Below are 23,374 nucleotides of genomic sequence, written 5' to 3'. Positions count from 1 at the left end.
ACAAGAGTGGATGGATGAACGGATGGAGGGATGGGGCTGTATTGGGATGAACAATACGTGGCTATCCACCCATGGCTGGATGGATAGATTGGCAGAGCAAATCCCGGAAAGGCACTGGGCGGAGGGTATAGTTCAAGCGATATCTGGCCATCTTCTGGCCAAGTGCCAGCAGATGAAGGGGACCGCCCTTCACCCCAGATCCATCCACATAAATCTCTCTGGTTCAGACACGTTTACCTCAAATTCCCCAGTTCCCGCTCTGGGGTGACAGGGTGGGAAGCACCGGAAAAATCCCCACCCCATCATCACGCTGACAGGGTGGGCAGGCAGAGCAAATAAGGTGTAAGTCCTCAGGGGAGTAGGGGTGAGGGATGGACAGGGGGATGGATTGGGTAGGGACAAGCTCTCCCCAGTGAACAGGGACAGTGAACAGAGTAAGGAGAGAATAACAAAGCGAAGCACAAACAAGCAGACACTCACCGGAATCGAGGCCAGAGTCAGCAGGGACGAACTGACAATCAGATGGACGGAGGGAGAGACGGAAGAGGAAGGGGGAGAGGGAGTAAGAGGCAGACGGGTGAGGTACGGGGGCAGAAGGGGGAGGGATGGAGAGAGAGAGAGCAAGAGGTGTTCGGGCAGCCGGGAAGATGCAGGGCTGCGTCAGCAGAGGGATGGCTGCGGTGGAGAGAGGGAGAGGCGGAGGGGCAGGCGGACAGACGGACGGGAGGGCGGGGAGGAAGGGCCGGGGGGGGCGGAGACACCCCCGCCCCCCCCCCGGGGGGGCTGCAAACCTCCTCCCGGGCGCCCGGTTCCCGGGGGGCGGTGGCGGGCAGCGGGGATCCGGGATGCCTGGAAGCCTGTGGGATGGGGAGGGCAGAGGGGATACCCCCGGCGGAGGGGATCTGGCCAGGGCCCCTGGACCCCCCCTTCCCCGCCTCGCAAGCGGCACCAGCTTGTAAATAAGGGATGTAAACTTTTTACAGGCATGTCAAGCCTGAAACATGATTCGCTAGTAATCACAGGCCAAAGAAAAGCCTCAGACTATCTCTGGAGTTAACAAGTGGGCTTTGAAACTTTAACCAGAATCTCTGTAGAGGTCCAGAGCTAATAGTCACACAAAAATAAGCAGCTTCTGGCCATTTTGTCTGATAATGGGAAACAAAGTAACAGAGAAAACAAATTATAAAGGCAAATAGGAAAATTACTTGTAAAGATCTTATTTCAGGTGAATGTTTTGTTTCCGCCCTGTTCTAGTTGTGTCATAGTCTGATAAATCTGCAAAACATATGAGATACTGTGGGTTGTTAATGGTAAATTCCCAAATGCAGTAATGCCAAGGGACACTTGTTATTCCAGCAGGAAAAAACAAGCAGTGGGACGACTGTCCCATGCCATATCAGTTCCAGATGGAGGTTCATGTTTCAGCAGTACACAGGCAGGCAGAGCAGAGCCACAGCCATCTGGAGAAGGTTTATGCACTGGACAACCTGATTCAGGTACAGAGCAAAAGCGCTTCAGGTGGGGGGTGCATCATATTGAGGAATTTTTATGGTACCCCTCAAGGCAAATTAAACACGTGTTTGTGCTTAAAAATAAAAGAAAAATTTAATGAACCACGCATTGGGCAGAGTCCTACCGCAATACTCAGTTCTACATGGAGTCTGCCAAGATGCATCACAAGCAGATTCTTTGTATACACTGGCATCAGCACCAATCCTGTGAGCGGTTGCATGGGGCACCTCAGCCCCACCGTGGGTCCATCCCCCAGCCCAGCTCTGCTGCCCAAAGGTGGCTCCTGAGCTTGGGCCCCGCAGCACTCCCATTCCATGTCAGTTGACCTCTGGGCCAGAAACCAGGCCCTAGCACATAGAATTTACTTTAAAAACTATATAGCTGAAGCAATTTAGCACGGTGATGGCTCAAAGTGCGTCCCTTGGTGCTGACTAAGTTGGAGAAGCAATTCACATTCTTAAGCACAGAAGTCTAGTGTAGTTCAAGTTTGTCCTCCCTATGTGACCGCCAGCCACTTGTCCAGAAGGTGGCTTCTGGAGGCCTTGCACCATAACTGAAAGCTCCATACACATGCTTGAGACACCTTAGGCTGCCTAAGTCTATACTAGACACTTGCGTTTTGACACCTGAATGGTTCCCTGACTGTCTCACCTGAACTCACTGTTTAAACTGAGGAGAAACATGAACCTCCAGTGTCTTTCCAGACAGCTGGTCCAGCTAGAGATATGTACGTTCTGATACGTAACAGAGAGGTGGTAGTGGTGGAGCTCAGGAAACCTGGGAGGTCTTTGAGAAGAGCATCCTCCCCAGTGCATGAACAGTTCATCGTGACACTCTGGAAAACGAGTATGCCTACCTGGAGATTGGCTTGCCTATGCAGGGAGCTCGTGACAGAGCTCCAGTGCAAAAAGGTGACACACAGGCTACAAAACTAAGGATTGGAGACACTGCCAGGGCATGTAGGGAAGGTGTTAGGAAAGGCAGGAAAGCTCACCTCTCGTTCAGCTTTGCAAGGGAAGTCGAGGGCACAAGAAGAACGTCTATCGCTGCATCAGTTGCAAAAGGATGAACAAGGAAAATGCGGGAAACTGTTTCAACAGTTATGGTGTGTGTAAAGGCGGCCAGCAGCGTCTGAATTTGCAAGACTTTCTGCGGTACTGATGGAGAACTGCAGAGGGAGCCAAATGATGCGGTCTCGTTCCTATTGTCTGGGGTTGCGGTCCCTGAAACAAAGAAGCCCGAGTCCCACCACAACACGGAGGGAGTTGGCGGATTTACTGGAGCCCAGGAGCGAATGAAGATTGCCTCGTTGTGGAGAGTCGGAACTTTGAATTCAGGAATGGAGTGAAAACTTACATGATTCACACCCTGGTTGCACCCCGTGCATCTAGAGGGACTCTGGAATGTCCAAATAAACATCAGCCACAGTGCAGCTGAAATATTATTGCTGCAAATCTAGACATGTAGCAGAGAAAAGGGTGCCTGATGAGTGGTGTGGCAAGGAATGTCTCACGGGCATGTGGAAAGAGCCATCTTCTGGAGGTGGTCCTCTCTCTCCAGGACTACAGCTAGAGCCGACATGACTACTTCAGACTTACGTATCATCTTTGTTGTACTATAGATTGAAAAGATAATTCTTAGGCCGGTTCTTGTGGTCTAGTTGTGACTAGAGCACTACAGCAGCCAGAATGGAATTAACTCTGTTTAGCTTCTGGAATTCACGCAAATCATTATGCACACCTCTGGGTTGCCTAGTACAGCTGTACAGAGCTCATTTCACATGTCCAAACATTTGAGGTGCCCTGGGGTACCTGAGCATTCTCATCAGGCTGCTGTCCTAAAAGTGGATTCGTTTACCCGGTGTGCAAGCCAATAACACACAGAGTCGAGGTATTTTCAAATTAATTTCATTGATGCACATGAATGGGTGCTTGTCTCAAGGCAGCACACACTTGTCTCAAAAATTCCCACGTTTATATACTTAAGGAATACCTATTCATTATTATTTCCCTAAATGATTGGTTCTTTCTTCTTCACCTGTCATGTATATTAGTGCACAGACTCTATCTTCTTCCTTCCTTGTCGTCTTTTGAGTAGGCAGTATCATTTGAGTAAGTGGTATCTTTTGAGTAGGTGGTCAATGAGGCAGTGGTCACGATCTCCCCCTTCTTTATATTACCTTTTACCTCCTAATTGTGCCTGTCAAAGACATCAGTGCAGGCCCTAAGAAACGAGCATTGGGTCCTACCTAATGACCTTTTACCTATTTCTTACTCTGTCTTGGCAGTTCCAAGCCGTTCTTCAAGGTTTGCTGATCAGACCACAATCCATTACCTTTTCTGACATAAGCATCCTACTTATTTACAGAGCCCCATTGTCTAGTAGTTACTTCCTAAACCCTAAATCATGCCCAGTTATTGTTTCTCTATTTTGAATATTAACTGATGGGGGCCGTACACAGGACTTTAGCAGCTCCCTGGTTATTTCAATCTTATGATACGTATTAATTGATAACAAGGCCACTAAAAATGATGTAGAAACTATAAGAAAACCACACGCTTCCGAATAGGCAGTTGGATGCCAGGTGGGGTACTCCAGGGCATCTCAAACTATTTGCAAGTCCATATTCTGCTTTTGTTATGAAGTAGACTTGAGGTTGTGCTCCAAAGGCGTGAACAAATGCTGATTCAGCGATGGTGACAGGGGATCAGGTGCGAGTGTTTGCCGTGAGTGTCAGGGAGCAGAACTTGGGAAGCAGAGGGGCAGTGCCAAGGAGTCCTTTGTTCAGTCTGGTTTATCTCCTTTGTGAGAATGAACATTGCTGGAATGTGTCCTCACATCAGTCATAAGGTGGACTGTTGTAGTTCCTTACTTGAAGCACGGTCAGAGTTTTGGCAAGAGTTAGTGGGATATAGGGACATCAAGAGAAGCCACTAAGCTCATGGTTTTGAGCTCATGGAGCAGAGAAGGTGATGTTCAAGGTTTAATGTAACAGAGGATGGGGGCTGAGGTGCAACATTTAAGCCTGTACGTGTTTGAACCCAGAGATGGCCCAGACTGAGGTGGAAGGAGGGAGTTGTTAGGATGGAGCCTGTCAGCAGGCTTGTGGTTCACGAATGTGTCAGCAGGGCATGTTGCAGTCACAGTGTCTTGGCTGATCATTAGAAGTGAAGAGCCTGGAGAGCAGGACCTGTGCATCTGCCGGTGTCTTGGAAGAGCAGGTTTAGAGAGCGGGGTCCACGGCATTTCCTTGCCACATGCAGTGTGCGGGGATTGCGGACCGAAAGGACCACCTTCCTGGCACCTGGGGATTGCTGTTTGACTTCTGTAAGGGAAGTTTGGTACAGGAGAAGTCTATGGCTTTCTGTGCTGCCTGTAATCAAAGTCTGTGAATTTCTGCGCTAATGAGCCCTGGTGGGAACACATTGTCCAAGCACGTTTCTGGTCTCGCATCTCACACTGGGCTCCATTAAAACTCCAAGTAACTTTCTTGCTGCTTCTGCCTGTCATTCCTTCAAGGCAACTTGCCAGATTATGCCACAGCTACAAAGTAATAGGGAAGTAGTACCACATTCCTCAAGGGGCTCATTAAACTGCGGACAGCCATAATGAGCTCTGTGTTTGGTTTTCTGCCACTCCCAGGAGAGCTGTAAGCATTGTGTAGCTAATTAGGGAGCTCCCAGGTGTGTTTCAATGGATACATGCAGCATAATTGTCATTTGTCATTTGTTTTAATTATGTATGACAAGAAGAATGGAAATGGAGAAATGTGATGGGTTAACCCTGGCTGAACGCCAGGTGCCCACCAAAGCCGTTCTATCACTCCCGCATCCTCAGCTGGACAGGGGAGAGAAAAATATAACAAAAAGCTTGCGGGTCGAGATAAGGACAGGAGAGATCGTTCACTAATTACCATCACGGGCAAAACAGACTCAGTCTGGAATAAAGACCCAAGATGCCCATCTCTTCTTCTAAGGTTTCCTCACGGGTCCAAAACTGGCTTCCTCCCTGTATCCTCTTGGACCCCATGAGACCCACTGGAAAAGGAAAAGTCAGGGGAGGGTGTCAGGAAGGCAGGCTGAAGTACCTGTATAGGTGCACTTTGGCTGCAGAAATGGGATGGTTCCCTCCCCAACAGCCACTTTCGCTTCTGGTGGGGAGGCTTCCCACAGGGGAACACAGGAACCTTCCCCATCTCCCCATGGGGCAGTGGGTGGTGGGCAGCACCCCCTCCCCACCCTGTGCAACACTGCTACAGTTCGCTCCCCAAGATGCCCCTGCCACGCACAACAGGCCTTTCCCCGGCAGCATCCCCAGCTCGGAGCCACCAGGATGGGGCCAACCCACAGCATGTTGTCCTTTAGTGCCCTTCCCCTCTCCCCAGCCTGGGTCCCCAATTCAGGCCCAAAAAGCACCCTCCGTGCGGGTTCCCCATTGCTCCTGCTTTCCTCATGGCTCCACTGACTTCCCACAGCTGCCCAGAGACCTGGAGCACCCCTACACCCAGTGCTTCCTACCCATCCCAGCAGGCAGGGCTAGCAGCACCCCTGGTTCCCAACCATATATCCCAGAGTGCACATTTGGCAGTGTTCCTGTTTCTGGAATTTGACCAAGCACTGCGGCACTGACCGCAGCTCCCATCTGCCCCTGCTGCTTACTGCAAAGACCAGCCCTCCTCTTCCTCCTCCTCCTCTTCCTCCTCCTCCTCCTCCTCCTCCTCCTCCTCCTCCTCCTTCTCCTCCTCGCACATCTGTGAGCATCGTTTCATGCTGCAGCTGACAGATTTCAGTCGTGGGGCCATTCCTGTGTCTGTCTGCTCGTTGCTCCTGCTGCAAGCCGCCATTCCATGGTGAGTGTGTTTGTCTGTGCATCCATCCTTCCCTCCCTCCACATGGAAGGATTGCAGACCTGTTCTGAGTGTATGTGTGCGTGTGTTTGTCTGCGCTTGCCATATTCTGGCAAAGGCTTGGAGGCTTCTGTGTGTCTGCCTGTGTTTGCTGCCTCATTCTGCCAGGCCACTTAGTTCAAATGGAACCTACACATTTGGGATCTCTAAGGTCGAGGACAGCAGGCTAAGGTCCAGATTCACAATGAGGCACACGCACAGATCATGATATTTGTAAATCCAGTCTCTTACCTGACAGAAAATAAAATAGAGGAAAACGGTCATCCAGAATTTGAAGGATTATCCCAGTACAGTTTAAAGAAACTGACAGCAAGGATGGCTGACTAAAGATGGAAGTCTCAGAGAGGACTAGAGAGAGCGAGTATGCTTTCTCGTATGAGTAAAGCGAGGAGAACTACTATACCTGTCCTTACGTTTGGTGGTGAGTTTAGGCCAAGTCCCTGGTGTCAGGCTTGGACCTGCCGACTTTCCTGCCTTTTTTTTCTTTGATGTTTCTCACTCTCTGCATTTGCTCTGCACAGATCCCAGATTTACACGCAAGAAAAACTTATGTTGATTCTTGTGGATATTTACGTATGTTAAGAAAAAGGGGCCATTAACTCTGAAGGCCTGTCTGGGGCAGCACTGACATAGGATAAAAGACTGCTGTTAATCCTGGGCTGAGTCAGGGGAGCCAGAGATGCTTCTTCGCCTGGGAACAAAAGGAAGGTTCCCAAGAGCCATTCCCTTGGAAATCCCACCCCGAGCAGGATCATCAGGAGCTGACAGTTCCTCCCAGCTCTCTTGGTGTTGCATTATCATGCCTGGGAGGGAACTGCATAATCACACATCGCATCCTTCCGCCTGCAAGCTTAGAAAGACATTTCAAGACAGTTCTTCCGCCCTCCACCCCACCCTGATTTTGTTGGCAGTCATTACTTTAATCCTGGGGCAGATTTCCCTGAATTAGGGTTACCTCTGCCCCAGTATCTAGGAAAGCCATAACCAGCTGCTTACTATGCCGGCTCCACAGTGCTATAAGCAGAGCGTAAGGGTGACGGTCGTTCCCCCGACCCCTGTCCCCTTACCCCCCCACCTCCCTGATGAGCCGCGCTGGAGAGGGGCCACCCCTTCCCTGGGCTTTTTTGCAGGGAGGGGACCACAAATATGGAAGGTGCCTCTTCCCTGCGACCGAGGGAGTGGCAGCCAAGACCAATGTCCTGGGGCTCCACGCTTCCCTTCACGCCCTTTCCTTCACCGCCTCCGTCGCTGGTGGCCCCAAAGAGATGCTGTTGCTGCACTCATGCCCCATCCCCGAGGTCTCCCACCCGTGTTTCCCCCTCGCAAGTGGCTCGTGTGTCCACGGTGCATGGGACCGGCCGCCCCGTTCCCCTGCCCCGCCGTTTGCTGCCCGGGACCCCCTTGCGCAGCTGTGCTGCTTCAGCTCCAAACGTCCCCGTGTCCGCTCCGAGCACGTTAGTAACAACCACACACAGCACAAGTCTTCCTTGCCTCTTCCTTGCCCTACCCCGTGTTTCTTGAGACACGTTAATACTTCAGCCGGGCTGGCACATTCAGCTAATTCCTCCTCACTTTCCCAAATCGCTGGGAAAGCCACCTGGGCCAAGTTTCTTGTGACTGCCCCCCGTGGCTGTGTGCAGAGGCCAGCCAGGCTCTCAGGCTGTATCTTCCTCATTGTCCTTTTTCCAGAAAAGGATTTCTCATTGGGAGCCGCCAACCGTGCCAAATGTTTTGCCCCAGGAGGTGTGTGCCGGTTTGCTGTGATCTCAGTAAGAAAGGCATTCGGGTTCTGCAAACTACCATTTGAAATGTCATTTCTTAGAGCTGACACCATGAAGGAAGAGAGAATAGCACAGATAATCTTACGCCCCCCTCAGACGCTGGGAACCCCGGGTTGTGCGGCATCGAACGGGCCTCACGCAGCGTATCACAAAGCGCGTTCCAGAGACAGCTCTGTTACGATGAGCTGGCTGAGGTTATCCTGCAGCCATGGGATTTGTACAGCCCAGCACAGGCCTGAAGGCCAAGCTGTATGTGCAGCATGGCCCAGTCCGGTCCTGTGCCTCCTCAGGTTAACTGGTACGTGGGCCGCTAACTCCTCGGTGTACAACGGTCCCCTCATCAGGATCACTGCAGCAGAGAATGCGCACCCCTCCTTCCCTTCCTCATTTTATTCCCTGCCTTGCATCCCCCTCACTCCTCATTCATTCCTGTGCCCCATTCTCACCTCCTCTTTCTGTGCCCTCTGGCAAGCCCCCTTGCAGGGGTTTAGAAGTTAATCTGAATGTATCTATTTCAAATACACTTATACATAATAATCCTGAACTGAATCCTGCTACTGTGCTAAGAGGCTCTTCCTCTTATTTAAATTGAGAGGTGAGATTTAGTTGTTGAAACATGGGTGTCTAGCATTGTTGTCCCACAAATGGGGTTTGTTTACCTGGTGTGCAAGCCAATAACAGAGTTGTGGTATTTTCAAACAAATCTCACTGATGTGCATGAATGGGTGCCTGTCTCAAGACAGCACACCCTTGTCTCAAAAATCCTCATAATTATACACTTAACTAATACATATTCATTGTTATTTTCCTTAATGATTGGTGCTTTCTTCTTCGCCCCTCGTATAAATTAGTGCGCAGACTCTGTCTTCTTCCTTCATTGTCTTCGTTCAAGTAGGTGGTATCATTTGAGTAGGTGGTCAATGAGTCGGTGGACACGATCCCCCCCCCCCCCCGTAGGATTTACCTTTTACCTCCTTCTTCCCTAATCTTGGCAGTTCCAGGTGGTTCTTCAAGGTTTATTGACCAGACCACAATCCATTACCTTTTCTGACATAAACATCCTACTTACTTACAAAGCCCCGTTGTCTAGTAGTTAGTTCGTAAACCCTAAATCATGTCTAGTTACTGTTTCCCTATTTGAAATATTAACTGATGGGAGCTATACACAGGACTTTAGCAGCTCCCTGGTTATTTCAATCATATTATACATATTAAGTGATAACAATATCATTTTAGATGTCCTGTCATTTCCTCCAACACCCTGCTTCTCCCCACTTCCCTGAATGTACATCCATACATCCCAACTACTAATTCATTCATCCATTCTCCTCTCCAATTCCCCACACAGTCACTTTTTTTCTGCCATCCACTCCTACTGCCACTAAATACAGCCTTCTCCAACTATGCAACTACAGTACTCTACTCACACAAATCCATGCATTCCTCCACCCATCCTCCCAGACCGTGCTTCTCCTGCTCTGTCTGTCCACCCTTCTGCACATTGCTTCCTCTGTCAGCATTAGTACCAGTGTCCTCCAGGTGCAATTATCACTGCTTAGGCCCAAACTCATGCTGTACCTTGTGTCTCAGGCTATGACCCATCACTGCTCCCACCTTCCCTGTGCTCTAATCTGAACTAAGCACCACCACCCCATTGAACCAATAGGCATTTTTGACACCTGCAACTCCCATCCTAGGCCTGTCTCCTACTAATCTGCTACCAGGCTGGTGAGAGAGGGGCAAAAAAGATCCTGACATGGGATGTGAGGAAGGGAAGATTCATCTTGGCCCATGTATGAGGGGGGGAACTCCATATCTTGGAGGAAGGGAAAATGGAGGTGCCCAGGTTTTTTTCACAAGGTCCTCATAGCTCACTTTATGCTCTTTCCCACACAGAAGCTGTCTTCAACCAAAAAGTCAAGATGAGGAAAAGTGGCATCCTGAGCAAATGCTATATCCGTAGGGGTGAGTTGGGGCCAAAAGGGTGACATCTGTGAGCAGTGGAGAAGATTTTAGCTGGGAGAGTAATGTGGGAAGGAACTGGTTTCCTGGGTGGTTGGCAGGGTGGCACATCTCACCCTGTTCTGGGAACTCAGGGGTATGGCCTACAGTCAGCCTTCACTTTTTTTGTTTGGCATAGCAAAAGATGTTTTTGTAAGTATGATTCATCTCACCCATAGTGCTGAAGGCTTTCCAGGGAAACCATCACAAAGTGGGAGAATCATGCAGAAGAGATGTCTACTATTGTGGGATGGGGGGCAACACTCCTCAGTGCTATGATGTTGCATCACCTAGTCTACTGTGGTGCTAAATCATCCCCTACTGTGTTGTGATACCTAGGTGCATCGCTTGATTGGTGAGTTGCATCATCCCCTCCAGGTGAACTATGCCATCTTCTGTATACCATCCCCTTCCAAGACATTGTGGCAACCCCTATGAAGGTCTTCGTATACCTTCCTTTGCTAAGTGTCACTCTATTCCTACTGCAGTGTTACACTATTCTTGACCAAGACACTACTCCAATGCATTTTACCATCAGATTTGATGCACCACTGATGCCAAACCTTGCCCTAAAATGAGATGCTCTTCCTCTCAAACCAAGGGCAAAGGTATGGAGAACGTTGCCTTTCCATGGGCTGCTGTCATAGCAGGCAGAGAGGTCACCAAAGCCATCTTCCAACCAAATTCAGATCTACACATTGTTGGCCTCAGATAAACCATACGCTGCAAGTATGACAAGTGAGAAAGGGAGGTCAGTGAGAAATGTCTCTGCTGCTAACAATGAAGAGGAGATGAGGCGACTTCCTGCGACTCTACCTTTGATGCCATGCTAAGGGCCCTTGGTATGGTCCCCCTTCCCTTTCAGTAGTCCAAAATGAGTAGTATATCTGCTTGATTGAAAAGTTGAAAATCAAGCTCAACTCTTTGGAGCATTAGTCTTGAAGCAGATGGTGGGACCTGCTCCAATCTCTGAGATACGGTCTGGAGGTTTGAGGAGCTGCAGGGCACCTTCTGCCATTTGCCTGAAGCTCAGTTGTAAGACTGTCTTACGCTGTGTACTAGGGGACAGACAGACTCCTCTTAACGCCACGATAGGCCTGAACTATGATGAAGCATGGCACAGTTAGGTGATATGAGGGCACAGCTGCCATGTGCATTGGATGGAAAGGAGCTTAGAGAGATGAGGAACTGTGGTCTAAGGGAAACATGTTGGCAGCCTCAGGGACCTTTCACTGCTATTTGTTGGCTTCTGCAACTGGCATTTCTCTGGCAGGTTTGCACACACAACTGTTTCCCACTACAAGCAGACACCTCAAATCTAAAGTTTCCTATGGGCAGCCAGGGAGTCTGACAGCTGTTGTGTCTTCCTCAGGCTTATTCCAGAAGGGAATATGGTTCTTTCACTCCTATTCTAAAGTGGATCTGGAAACCGCGACAATAAATGTAACCATCCAGGACTTTGTGGCTGATGTGGTGGCTGAGCTGTTTTTCCGCAATGTGGAGCCAGTCTCTCAGGAGACCGTGTTCATCTTTCCTGTGGACTCTAACACTGTGGTACACAGCTTCTATGCTACCATGGGGGACACTCGTATTGAAGCAATGCTCTGTGAGAAGGAAGAGGTACTGAGATTGCAGTGGGAGGGGGTGGTCCACGGATTGGGATGAAGGGTGGAGATGAGAGAATGAAATCCTGTGGAGACCTCAGTGACACATTTTTCTCACTTTGTGGCAGGCCCAGCAGCTCTGCAAAGCCACTGCAGGCATGGAGAATTTAAGATACCTGCAGGATCAGTGCGATCTTTGGGGTCCTGTGTTCGCTTGTTTCTTGGGGACCCTGCCTCCTGACAGGGAGGTGACCATCAGCCTGTGCTATGTCCAGGAGCTGCCACTGCAGCCTGATGGAGCTGCCCAGTTTTGCTGGCCACACAAGCTGTTGCCCCAGAGTAACTTCTTCAGTGAGTGATCCCTCAGGTGTTTCCCCCAGGGAGGAACACAGGGCTCCCCAACATCCCTCGGGGCGGGAGGGACGACACACGACATGGGACACAACCCCCTATCTGCACACGTGCCTCAGTGAGAGAATCTGAATATTCCCCCTTGCACCTCACAGTCAGGAACCCCACAATTCTCCCCATATGTCCCACAGCAAGAGATCCCCGCAGAACCCTGTACAAACCGCACTGTGAGTCTACAGATTCCCCACCACCACCACTCCACTAAGCACCACAGTGAGGGACATCTCAGATGCCACATTTCCCCTCTACCAACGAGAGACAGTGCCCCACCATAGCTGTCTGCTGTGCGAGGGTCTCTTCCTTCACTTTCTCACACCTCTTTCTCCCTGCAGGCTGGATGTCTTCTGAGGAGATATCTGAAAACCTGCACTTCAACATCTGTCTGAAGTCAGCCCGTGGCGTGTCCCACGTAGCCATTAACAGCAAGCACACTCCTCTGCAATACACGGCTCCAGATCAGACATCTGCTGAGGTACGGCCCTGCCAGATGACAAAGTCCCAAAGGCAGACTCACCTTTGTCCCATCTCTAACTGCCCCATCTTTTCCTGTACAGGTGTTTCTGTTTTCCTACTAACAGATGTGACAGCTTCAACCTTTCCCAGGCCATGGTCCTGGAGACAAAAGGTGAAGGCTCTACAGCCTGCTGATGCTCCTTGGGACTCCTCAATCCTTTTATTTGGTTCTCTTTCCTCCCCACACCCTGCTTGTCCTCAGGTCTCCTTGAAATCGTCACCCTGGATGTACAGTGATCTGAACGTGCTGGTGTATTACAGAGGGCCTCGCACTCTCAGTGCTGTGGTGGAGAGGAGAGATCCCAAAGCCCCACCTGGTGAGCGAGGAGGGTGGAAGTGGACATTAGGGAGAGGGTGTCAGGGAGTCTGGGGGGATCTGAGGAGCTTTTCAGGCAATATGTCAGAGCTGAGGACAAAAGCAAAGGGACAGGGAAGGGGTCTCCAACCTAAAAAGCCTCCTTGTTTCCCCACACACACTCCAGGCTCTCTGCTGGGAGACCCTGTGGTGATGGTGACACTGATGCCCGACATTCCTGAGGAGGTGCCCAATCCAGGCCAGCCTGGGGAATTCCTTTTTCTCATGGACCGCAGCCTCTTCCAGGATGCACAGGTACCACCAGAGGAGGTCTTCAGGGGGGATTTTCTACACTGGTTGTGCCCAGCTGGTGGAGATAGAGGCAAGCTGCTTCACGTGGGCAGATGTTCTGCCTAGCTTCCCCATCTGAGCTCTACCCATCCCTCCATCTGTCCCCAGAACACACTGCTTTTCCTCCTCAAGAGTTTGCCTCTGGGCTGTTACTTCAACATCTACAGTTTTGGGGCCACTTTCAACGCCTTCTATCCGTGAGTTGGGGGTGATGATGGGGCAAGGCCAAAGGGTAAGTAGAGTATGACTTTTCTAAATGGAACTATGGGATAAGCTCTTGCTGGAGGGCAGTTATAAGGCAGGATCTGTTGGGGGCAGTGAGAGGGTAAGTCCTCTTTTCAGGGTGCTTCTGTAGCACTGGTGGTGACGTAGGGCTTTTCTAGGGAGTGGCCATGTGAGGGTAGCCATGGGCCAGGTTCTTCCCGCCTCTGACACCCTGGATGCCCTCCCACAGGCAGAGTGTGGAATACACGCAGGAAAGCATGGACAATGCAGTGGGGCGCATCTCTTCCATCTGCCCTGATCTGGGGGGCTGTGACCTGTTGAGCCTCCTAAGGTCTATCTACAGCACTCCTCACCTTCATGGCCACGCCCGCCAGGTATCAGGGGGCCAAAGGGTTATGGGGATTGGAATGGGTGTAAACAATAGGGTAAATGTAGACTTCAGGGCTCAGGGTGAGATATTCCGCTGCTGTTTGCACTGGGAGTTGGCATGTGGGGGGCATCCTTATGGCCAAAAGTGACACCATCTTTGGGGAGGGCAGCTTGGGAGGGCTTCTGTGGAATTTGCCCGCACTTGGGGAAGGTGGATCTTCCTTGTGGGGTACCTCTTTGTGCTAAGAGGTGTCCTGGTGTTAATGAAAGGAGACACACAATCTCTTTTCCTGTTTCAAGGCCAGCGGGCATGAGAGGTTAAGGGAGCAAACTGGGAAGGCTGCCTGCATTTTAGAAGGGTGTCTTTCCTCTATGGGGGTGCTGAGCCCTGGCAATCTTTGTTTCCCCTCCTCTCTCCCTCAGCTTTTCATCTTCATCCAAAGGAAGATCTCCAGCGAAGAGGAAGCTGTCATGGCTGAGGTCTACCGTTACCGGGACCACCACCGGTAATGGGGGAGCCCTGTTCCTGTCCCCCAACATGCTAACCCACAACATTCCTCTCCCCCTGACTGTCGGAGTTCTTCAAACGTTATTCCAGATCCTAGTGTGCCCCAGATCTTCCCTTTACCTCGATGGAACTTCAGCAACCCCCCCACATACTTTCCTTACCTCACCAAGACCGTCTATACTCTTCATCTAGCAGGCCTTCTCCCCCAGTCTTTCTCTACTCTTCTCAGCACTTTTCCTCTTCACCTTCACCATGCAATACCTCAATGCACTCTGCGGGCCCAAAACCCATTCTCACTGTCTCCCTGCTCATCAGGCAACATCACTCACCCCAGAGTGAATGGGAAAACTCTGAGTCACAGTTCCATTTCTACGCTCAGAAGCATCCTTACCTCTCCAGACTTTGTCCTTTTACTACTCTTGTCCTTTGTGCCTCTCACCTTTGTCACATCTGTAACTGCCCCCTCTTTTCCTGTACAGGTGTTTCTGTTTTCCTACTAACAGTTGTGACAGCTTCAACCTTTCCCAGGCTATGGCCCTGGAGACAAAAGGTGAATGTGTGTGCCTCCACTCTAAGATGGACATGACATCTGAGGTAATGACCCAGGTGCCTGGGCTTCCAGCACCCCCCTTGCTCTATTCAATACCTCCCATGGCTCTCCTAAACATGCAAGGCAATCCAAATGCCACCATCCACTCCAACTCAGAGACCCTCTCCAAATTCCCCCCCTCCCACTCAGAACTGGGAGGGAACCCAAGTGGTCTGTGCTCTCTTCTTCCCCCTCACCAGGCAGTGAAATGCCTGCAGCGGGCTCTGCAACCTGTGGCTAGTGGGATCTCACTACATTGGGACCTTCCACCTGGCCTGGAGGTGTCAATGATCAGAAAAGCTCCTGAGGTGATCTTCCAGGGACATCAGAGCTCCATCTATGCCCAGATCCGTGGGCAAGCACAGGTGAGAGTGATCCAGGAACCATATGCACTGGGGCAGGGCTTTCTGGAAGGTAAGGGAGCTACTCCCTGTTTCACCTTCCCAGCACTGGAAGTCCTTCACCTCTGTTGGACCTGGGAGGGACCATAATCAGGCCTCTGTGAACCCTCTTCTTTCCCCCAGAGACATCACTGCCTCTGCTCCAACCATGGAAATCTACTACCTTAGTGGAGCAGGGAGGGAATCTAGGTAGCCAGGCTGCCTATGCCCAGCAAATGAACTTTTCTGTCTGACTCTTTCCCTTGTGTCACCAGGATGCAGAGGTGGGTGAGGGATCCGTGACCCTTCAGTACCACGTGGGCAGCCAGTCCTTCGATTACACACTCAGGTTCTCACTGTCCCCATCATCAGACGGCAGGTGAGAGGGTAACACACTGGCCCATGAGGCAGAGTGGCATTGGCAATGTCTGGAGGAGGGACAGCAGGTTTCCTTCGCATGCATCCTTCCCACTGTAGCCTGAGGTGGGAAGAGAATCTGGGCATCCATGCTCCCTCCTTGTCCCCTCTGCCCTGACCTTGGGAGAGGACCTGGGTGACCATTACTCCCCTGCCCCCTCCTCTTTAATCCATGTATCCCACGGCCCTCCCCGAGGTGGAACCAAGGACTAACTCCCTGCCCCTGCAGGCTGCCTGTGCACCGCATGGCCATGATGCACCTGCTGTGGAAACTGGCCTGCGAGGGGACAAGCAGGGCAGAGAAGGACATCCAGCACAGCGCAGTTAAGTCCAGCCTCAGCGTGGGGGTTCCGTCCCCCTTAACATCCTATGTGGCAGTACGCATGAAACAGAGGGATGCCTGGCACTGTGGTAAGGCCAGAAACGGTGGGGAAAGGACTGGGAGGGGAAAGCAGGACTTGTTGGTCTGATGCCTCCTCACCATCTGCAGCCCCCTATCCTGTGGGCCTGACCACACTTTTGCCTATCTTTAATACTTATGAGTCTAACCATCATCTCCCTGCCTCTGTCCCCAGATTCTTTGCCTCCAGACTCCTCCATGTTGGTCTCTCCCTCTTGCAACCTGGTTCCCTGCCAGCTGCTCTGGTTGCGAGGCTTCCAGTCTGTGTGGTTCAAGTCCACCAAGTTTTGGGTGGTCCAGAAGTGCCAGTTCTGCCTTGAGATGCTTGGTCACAAAGCCCCTGACACTGAGGCACTCACCCAGCTTTCAGCATCCTGTAAAGGTAAGGAGAAACTTCTTAGGTGAGCATTCTCAAAATGTGTTGGACCAGGGCTGAAATCTCCTTTCAGCACTTATCTTCTCACCAGACTTCCTGATCGTCACTGTGCTGGGGATGGATGGAGTGACAGACAAAGCAAACTGCATCTCAGCTCTGGGCTGGAAAATAAGAATCATATGCCTTAATACAACCCTGAAGTAACCTTATCCTTGTCTCCAACTATGCTTAGCTCCATACCCAAACGCTAAGTTTGTCACAAAATATCTGCATGAATCTTTAGCTTTACCCTCATACAGTTCAGCAAAAAAAGAGCCAGCTAGAAGACACATAGCCGTTCACACAGCAGTTTCCAGCCTTTCCTCTCCTTCCAGCCTTGTGCTTGTCCAGGGCTCACCTTCTGATCTCCAAGGATCACCTGCTGGGAACTTCTTGTGATTGCTGTTGATGAGGAGAGTTAACTTCTGTAGACTTGTGCTTCAGTCATCTCTAAGGGTCAGCTTCTCTTGGCTGTTTCCTGATTAGGGAGTGCCTATGCCTGCTGCCTTCTAATGGTGGGAGAAGGTGTCAAGCACTTTTTCAGCTGGTGTTTGGGAAGCTGCTGTGTATCAGGTAGGCAAGAACATAGAGCTAGCTAACAGAGACATAGCAATTGTCTCAGCAGTTAGTGCAGCAGGAGTGCAGAGGGGCCCAGTAACTTCAGGCCTGTGTGGGGCTGAGTGAAGGTTGTGCAGTGTGTCACGCAACACCCTCTCCAGCACTAACTGGTGCATTTGCCCTTGGTACATCGGAAGCCTCAGTCCAGACAGAGCGTAAAAGGAAGATAGTGCTGTCTAGGTCTTGAGCTGAAGAGAGAGGCTGGTGCTTCACCCTGGGGACAGGGCTGAAAGTGTCCTCCTCTATGGGAGGTATGTTCTGGTCAAGACTTGGACTTGCTAACTGAAGGAGCTAAAAAGAAGAAGTGAGCACACTGCACACCATCAGGGTGAATGATGAGGAGATTGCCCTGGTCTTTGTGGAAAGTCTGTGGAGAAAAAGCCTGAGTTATGGGAAGCAAGGAGGATGGGACCTCTGGAGGCCAGAGTCAAAATGGGGAAATGTGTGTAGGCCTGTGCCTTCTGACAATAGGGGGAAGGCTCCTGCTCGACCTGCAGACCTGCGACTTCACACTAGGTATAGTGCATGGGCACTGGTGAGGACAAACAAGGCCTGTCAGGGGAGGCATCCAGAGCCAGCTGAGCCTGAACCTAGTGTCCAAGCAGAAGGGAAAGGCATGTGATGGTTTCTGGACACTCTCTCCTGCAGGGGATGGAGGCACCCAGCTGCCAACCCAACCTCATGCTTCAGGAGGAGATGTGTTTCTCATCAGAGGCCAGAAGAAGAAGCTGCAGAGACTGCCAAGGCTTGACTGGTCCTTGGACTATTACCCATTGCTGCCCTTCCATGTAGACAGCAATGACAGTACCAGGGATAACCTGGAGCATATAATGTGTGATTATGGAGCCCTGGGGGAGAGGCTGAAGGGCGTGGGAGCCCACATGGCTCAGTCCTCAGTCCTTCCAGTGAAAGGCAAAGGATTAGTAGAAATGGACTCATCTTGCAGGTCAACAACTGGCTGCATGGCTGGTGTCAGAGGCAGGACGTCTACTGCTATGACTGCAGGACTCTCTCTGAGGAACAAGGGTCACTGAAAAGGAACAGGATTCATCTGACCATGTAGGACAAAAGTGCCTTTGCAAACAGGCTTGCAAATCTAGCAAGGAGGGCTGTAAAGTAGGTGTGTAGCCTTGAGGAAAGGCTACAGTAATCTGAAGAAAACTGAGGGCACAAGGAGTTGAGCAGATGTGTTTAGGGGACAGGATGACAGGGAAGGCTCTCACACTTCCCCTGAAAAAGCTGCATGACTTGGGGCCCATCTTAAATGCCTGTACAGAAATGCATGGAGCATGGGACGCAGAAAGGAGGAAATGTGCACAGCTGCAGAACTATGATCTCTTTAGGATGATACAGACCTGGTGGGGTAATTCTCAAGCTTGGAGTCCTGCAACGGATGGATACAGGCTATTCAGGAAAGATAGGGTGGGAAGCTAAGAAGGATGGGTTGTATTTGATGCAAAAGAATGGCTTGAGTGCATGGAGATTTACTGATTCATCACTTCTCTCAAGGAAGAGAGCTTGTGAGTAAGGATCAGATGACGGGTCAGCATAGGTGGTGTTGATCCACTGGATCAAGAAGAGGAGGTAGATGAAGCCATCTTTAGGCAGCTGGAGAACACCTCACAGTCACAGATCTTGATATTCCTGGCCAGTTTTAACAAACCCCAATGTCTGCTTGAAAGGCAATCTGGCTGGTTGCAAGAAATCCAGGAAGTTGCTGTTATGTACTGAAGCCTATTTTGTGATGCAGGTGCTTGATGAACCAGCTAGGAGAGATGTTCTGTTTACCTGCTGCTCACAAACAAGGAGGAACTTGTTGAAGATGTGAAAGTCAAGAGCAGCCTTAGCCGCAGCAATCATGAGAGTGGAGTTTATGATCCTGAGCGGAATGAGCAAGACAAACAGCAGAATTACAACTCATGGACTTCAGAAGAACAGATTTTGCCTTGTTCAGGATCTTGTGGGAAACTGTTGTGGAGGGCAAAGGGTCCAACACAGCTGGTTGATCTTCCAGGACCCAATCCTCTGAGATCAAGGATGGTCCAGTCCAGTGGCAGAAATTCAAGGAAGTGTGCCAGAAGGCTGGCGTAGATGGACATAGAGTTCCTTAGTCAGATGAAACACAAAAAGGAAGTATGCAAAGGTGAAAGTGGAGACAGGCTACTTGAGAACAATACAAAGACATTGCTCAGACATGTAGAAATGGAGTTATGAAAGCCAAAGCTCAGCTGGAGTTGAAATTTGCCAGGGAGTTGAAGGACAACAGGAAAGGCGTATCTAAGCACCTTGGCAGCAAAAGGAAGCCTAAGGCAAGTGTGGGCATCTTGGTCAGTGGTGCAGGGGACTCAGTGACAAAGGATGTGGAAAAGGCTGTCACAGTCTTGAACTTTTTGGGCTCAGTGAAGCAGTACCCACAGTAGAAGAAGATAGGAATCACGCAGGCCAGTTAGACCTACACAAGTCCATGGGATTGGGTGCATCCAAGAGCACCAAAGGAGTTGGCTGAGGCCACTGCAAGGCAACTCTATCATCTTCAAAAGATCATGGCGACTGAGAGGGGTTCCTGATCACTGGAAAATGGTCAGACATCTCACCCATCTTCAAGAAGGGGAAGAAGAAGAGTTCAGGGACCTACAGGCCAGTCAGCCTCTCCTGAGTCCCTAGGAAGGATACAGAGCAAATCCTCTTAGAAGGGCCATCCCATATGGGTTTATCAAAAGCAAATCATGCCTGGCCAACCTCACAGATGAGGTAACTGGCACTGTGGACAAGAGAAGGGCAGTGGATTCTGTATACCCTGACTTTAGCATGGCCTTTGACAATCTCCTAAACTCTCCTTATCATCAGATTGATGAGATATTGGCTGGGTTAAGTGAACAATGAGGCTGGTGGTAAACTGCTGGGCTCAGAGACCAGTTGTCAGCAGTTCAGAGTCCAGCTGGTGGCCAAAACCGAGTGCAATTCCAGAGGGATCTCTCATGGTAACAGTACCATTTAACATCTTCATTAATGACCTGGACATCAGTGAAGAGTGCACTCCTAGCAAGTTTATGAACAATACCAAACTGGGAGCAGCAGGTGCATGACCAGTACAGCGGAAGGCAGGGACAGGCTGGAGAAATGGTCTGACAGGAACTGCAAGACATTCAGTAAAAACAAGTGCAAAGTCTTGCATCAGGAATGGAATAACCCTATGCAACAACACAAGCCCAGGGTGCACACACTCAAAGAAGCAGCTCTACAGAAAAGGATCTTGGGGTCTTAGTGGACAACTAGCTGAACAGAAGTCAGCATCATGCGCTTGCAACAAAGCAAGTCAGCCGCATCCTGGGCTCTATTAGCAAGAGTGCAGCCACTAGGTGCAGGGAGGTGATCCTTCCTCTCTATTCAGCACTGTTTGCTAGCCTGCATGGTGGGGTATTGTGTCCAGCTTCTGTTTCCATTACAAGAAAGGCATTGACATACTGGAATGAATCTAGTGGAGGGCCACTAAACTGAGGGGGCTGATCAGGCACATGGCATGTGAGGAGAGGCTGAGAAAGCTGGGTTTGTTCATCTTTAAGAAGAGGATACCTTATTTCTGTCTACAGTTGGCTGACTGGAGGAAAATAGAAGCCAGAGGCAGACTCTTCTTGGAAGTGCACAGTATTAAGATAAGAGGCAACAGACACAAGTTGGAACATAGGAAATGCTGAATGGGTATAAAGAAAATTTATTTTTTTTTAAGTCATAAGAATAATCAAAAACTGGTGGAATCTGCGTCCTTAGAGCTATTCAAGACTTGACTACACAGGTATCTGAGCAAGCTGTTCTAATGAGACCTGCTTTGAGTAGGGATTTGGATGAGATGATAACTTCCAGAGGTCCCTTCCAACCTCTGCATACCTTTGGGCCAGCCTTAAATGACTCCTAGTTCTGCCCCAACTACTCTGTGACCGAGTGCTTCCTTTTCTGCCCATAAAAGCTCTTAAATCTGCTCTGGAACTGAGCCATGCCTGGGATTATAATGGCCATGGGCTGTGCTTGACCCTCCTCACCTTCAATCTCTTGTGATCCAGTGCTGCTGTAGCTCCAAAGAAGTCTTATGTCTTGGAATGTGGAAAGGAAGTGCTCATGCTGAGGCTGGTGGGTTTAAGAGTGGATGATGGAGAAGGACCCCTGTGGGACCCTCAACAGTGAAGATGAGCCATAATGGGGGAAGTGGCAGGAAGGAGTAACTTTAGTGATGCTCATGGGCAGAATTAAGGGTGTTCAGAGAGAATTACGCTGGGCAAACTAGAGCATATAGGACAGATTTTAGGATACTTATGAGGGACTGCGAAGATCTGAGGATGCTCTGGGAGGTCTGGAAAAAGTTCAGGATGCTTGTGGGGGACTCAGAAAAATTGGAAAATCCAGAGAGGATGGAGGACAGTTAAGTATACCTGGAGAAGGCAGAATTTAAGGTGACTAGCCATTGCCTATCTATCTCATATGAGATGTGTGAATGTTTCTGTCTTCCAGAGCAGGAGCCTTCTCCTGAAGAGCAAATGATGGAAGAACCACCAGCATTTGACACCAGTTGGGACTGGGCAATTTCACCACTGTCAACAAGACTGTGTGACTTGTCCAGGCTCAGGGTAATGGTGGCACTCCAGAAAGCAAATGGCTCCTGGGCCCTCACCGCAGCCCTGGCCTCTGCCTTGGGGGTCAGCAAGGCTGATGTCGAGGGACAAAGGCCCAGTAAGGTAAGCAGATCAGGGGCAGGAGTGGGGCATTGTCATGAGCTGAACCTTCCTCTGCTCCTAGTTTCCAGTCTGAGCTGAACTGAGAGAAAGAAATCAAAGCAGACGGGATATAGAGCCTTTCCACTTGTGGAAGGAGGGTGTGGGGTGGAATCAGCAGAAGTACCCGGGATCTTTCTGATTTTGAGGATTTCAGAAGCTTAGACACTTTGTATGTATGTGTGGAGGTCTTACTTTTTCCATGTGCTGGTTTAGGTCTGATCTTTCTTTTTATTTCTTCCCCTTGATTGTTCTGTTTTCCCCCACAGGGTGTGCAGCCAACTGCCTGGGCCACAGTTTTGGCCTTAGTCTGGTTGTACCAGTATAAATGGAAAGTATCTTGGTTGGAGCTTCTGGAGGACAAAGCTTGTAGGTGGCTGCACGACCAAGCTGGTAAGAAGATTTTGCTGGGAGGAGTCATGCTCTGGACCTTTCCCACTGAACCCACAGCTGACACCTGTTGACCCATGTTCCTCTTTCCCAGTGCTCCTGTACGGCAGTCTATGAGACTGTCAATACACACTGAGTTGTGGTCCCCTCTACTTTTTCTCTCTGCTTGCAGAGGTCCCGCTGGATGAATGTCTGGAGGCAGCAAATTCCCTGTTAGGCTGCTTTGTGGAGCTCACCGTCTTCAGGATTTGAACTTACCCCACTACTGGGGGTGGGCAAGAAGCTGGGTGGAAACACAGCCAGGACAGCTGACCCAAACTGGCCAAAGAGATATATCACATACCATTAACATCATGCCATTATGGGACTGAGTGAGTGGCTGGGTGGGTGCTTCCTTTCTATCCGGGGCCAACACACTGCAGCTGGCTTGCTCACACATTTGCGCTTTATTCTCACAAATATGTTTAAAATGTGCCAAATGACTCATTCCCTAAGAGCATCTTTTTTTGGTTCTTTTGACTGTAGAGGAACTTAGAGAGGTAGCTGAGAGGCAGAGCACAGTATGAAGACTAATACCAAATGGCCAAAATGAAAATTGCAGTGGGGTAAAGTATACTATTTAAGGCAACTCATAAATTTGTTATCTTGTACTAAAGGAAAAAAACCCCTAGTATTCAGAATTCCTTTGTATGAGAGGAAGACACAAGCCGTTTTATCTCATGCAGAATCTTCCCACTATTCTTGGATACATTCAATCCTGCTTTCTCAAGGAGATCTTTGATGTCTCCCTCAGGGAAGGACAAGGAAAAGGTGGGAAATCGTTTTCTGTATTCTTCTATTTTACCTAGAAAAAAAGTAGACAAAATATGTAAGTAAATGCCAAACAGAAAACTACAAGATCATTCAAGAAAAGCATGGACATAAGG

At 50.0% G+C, this 23,374-nt stretch overlaps 1 protein-coding gene across 1 annotated transcript; it reads left to right on the top strand.

Moving 5' to 3' along the window:
• Nucleotides 1-1,315: 1,315 nt before the first annotated feature.
• On the top strand, nucleotides 1,316-22,584 carry LOC104312706 (von Willebrand factor A domain-containing protein 5A). The gene is given in 18 exon segments (XM_069786112.1): nucleotides 1,316-1,496; nucleotides 10,096-10,164; nucleotides 11,573-11,820; nucleotides 11,933-12,155; nucleotides 12,548-12,687; nucleotides 12,931-13,045; nucleotides 13,211-13,338; nucleotides 13,483-13,571; nucleotides 13,829-13,973; nucleotides 14,392-14,474; nucleotides 14,956-15,070; nucleotides 15,266-15,430; nucleotides 15,721-15,824; nucleotides 16,092-16,273; nucleotides 16,438-16,644; nucleotides 21,799-22,022; nucleotides 22,328-22,519; nucleotides 22,522-22,584. Coding segments are annotated over 18 exon segments (2,658 nt in total). The 5' UTR covers nucleotides 1,316-1,330.
• The last annotated feature ends 790 nt before the right edge of the window (nucleotides 22,585-23,374 follow it).

Source organism: Haliaeetus albicilla, chromosome 7 (assembly GCF_947461875.1).
Source record: "Haliaeetus albicilla chromosome 7, bHalAlb1.1, whole genome shotgun sequence".
Classification (NCBI taxonomy): domain Eukaryota; kingdom Metazoa; phylum Chordata; class Aves; order Accipitriformes; family Accipitridae; genus Haliaeetus; species Haliaeetus albicilla.
Note: the sequence above shows the minus strand (reverse complement) of the source record. Positions and strands in the feature narration are given on the sequence as shown.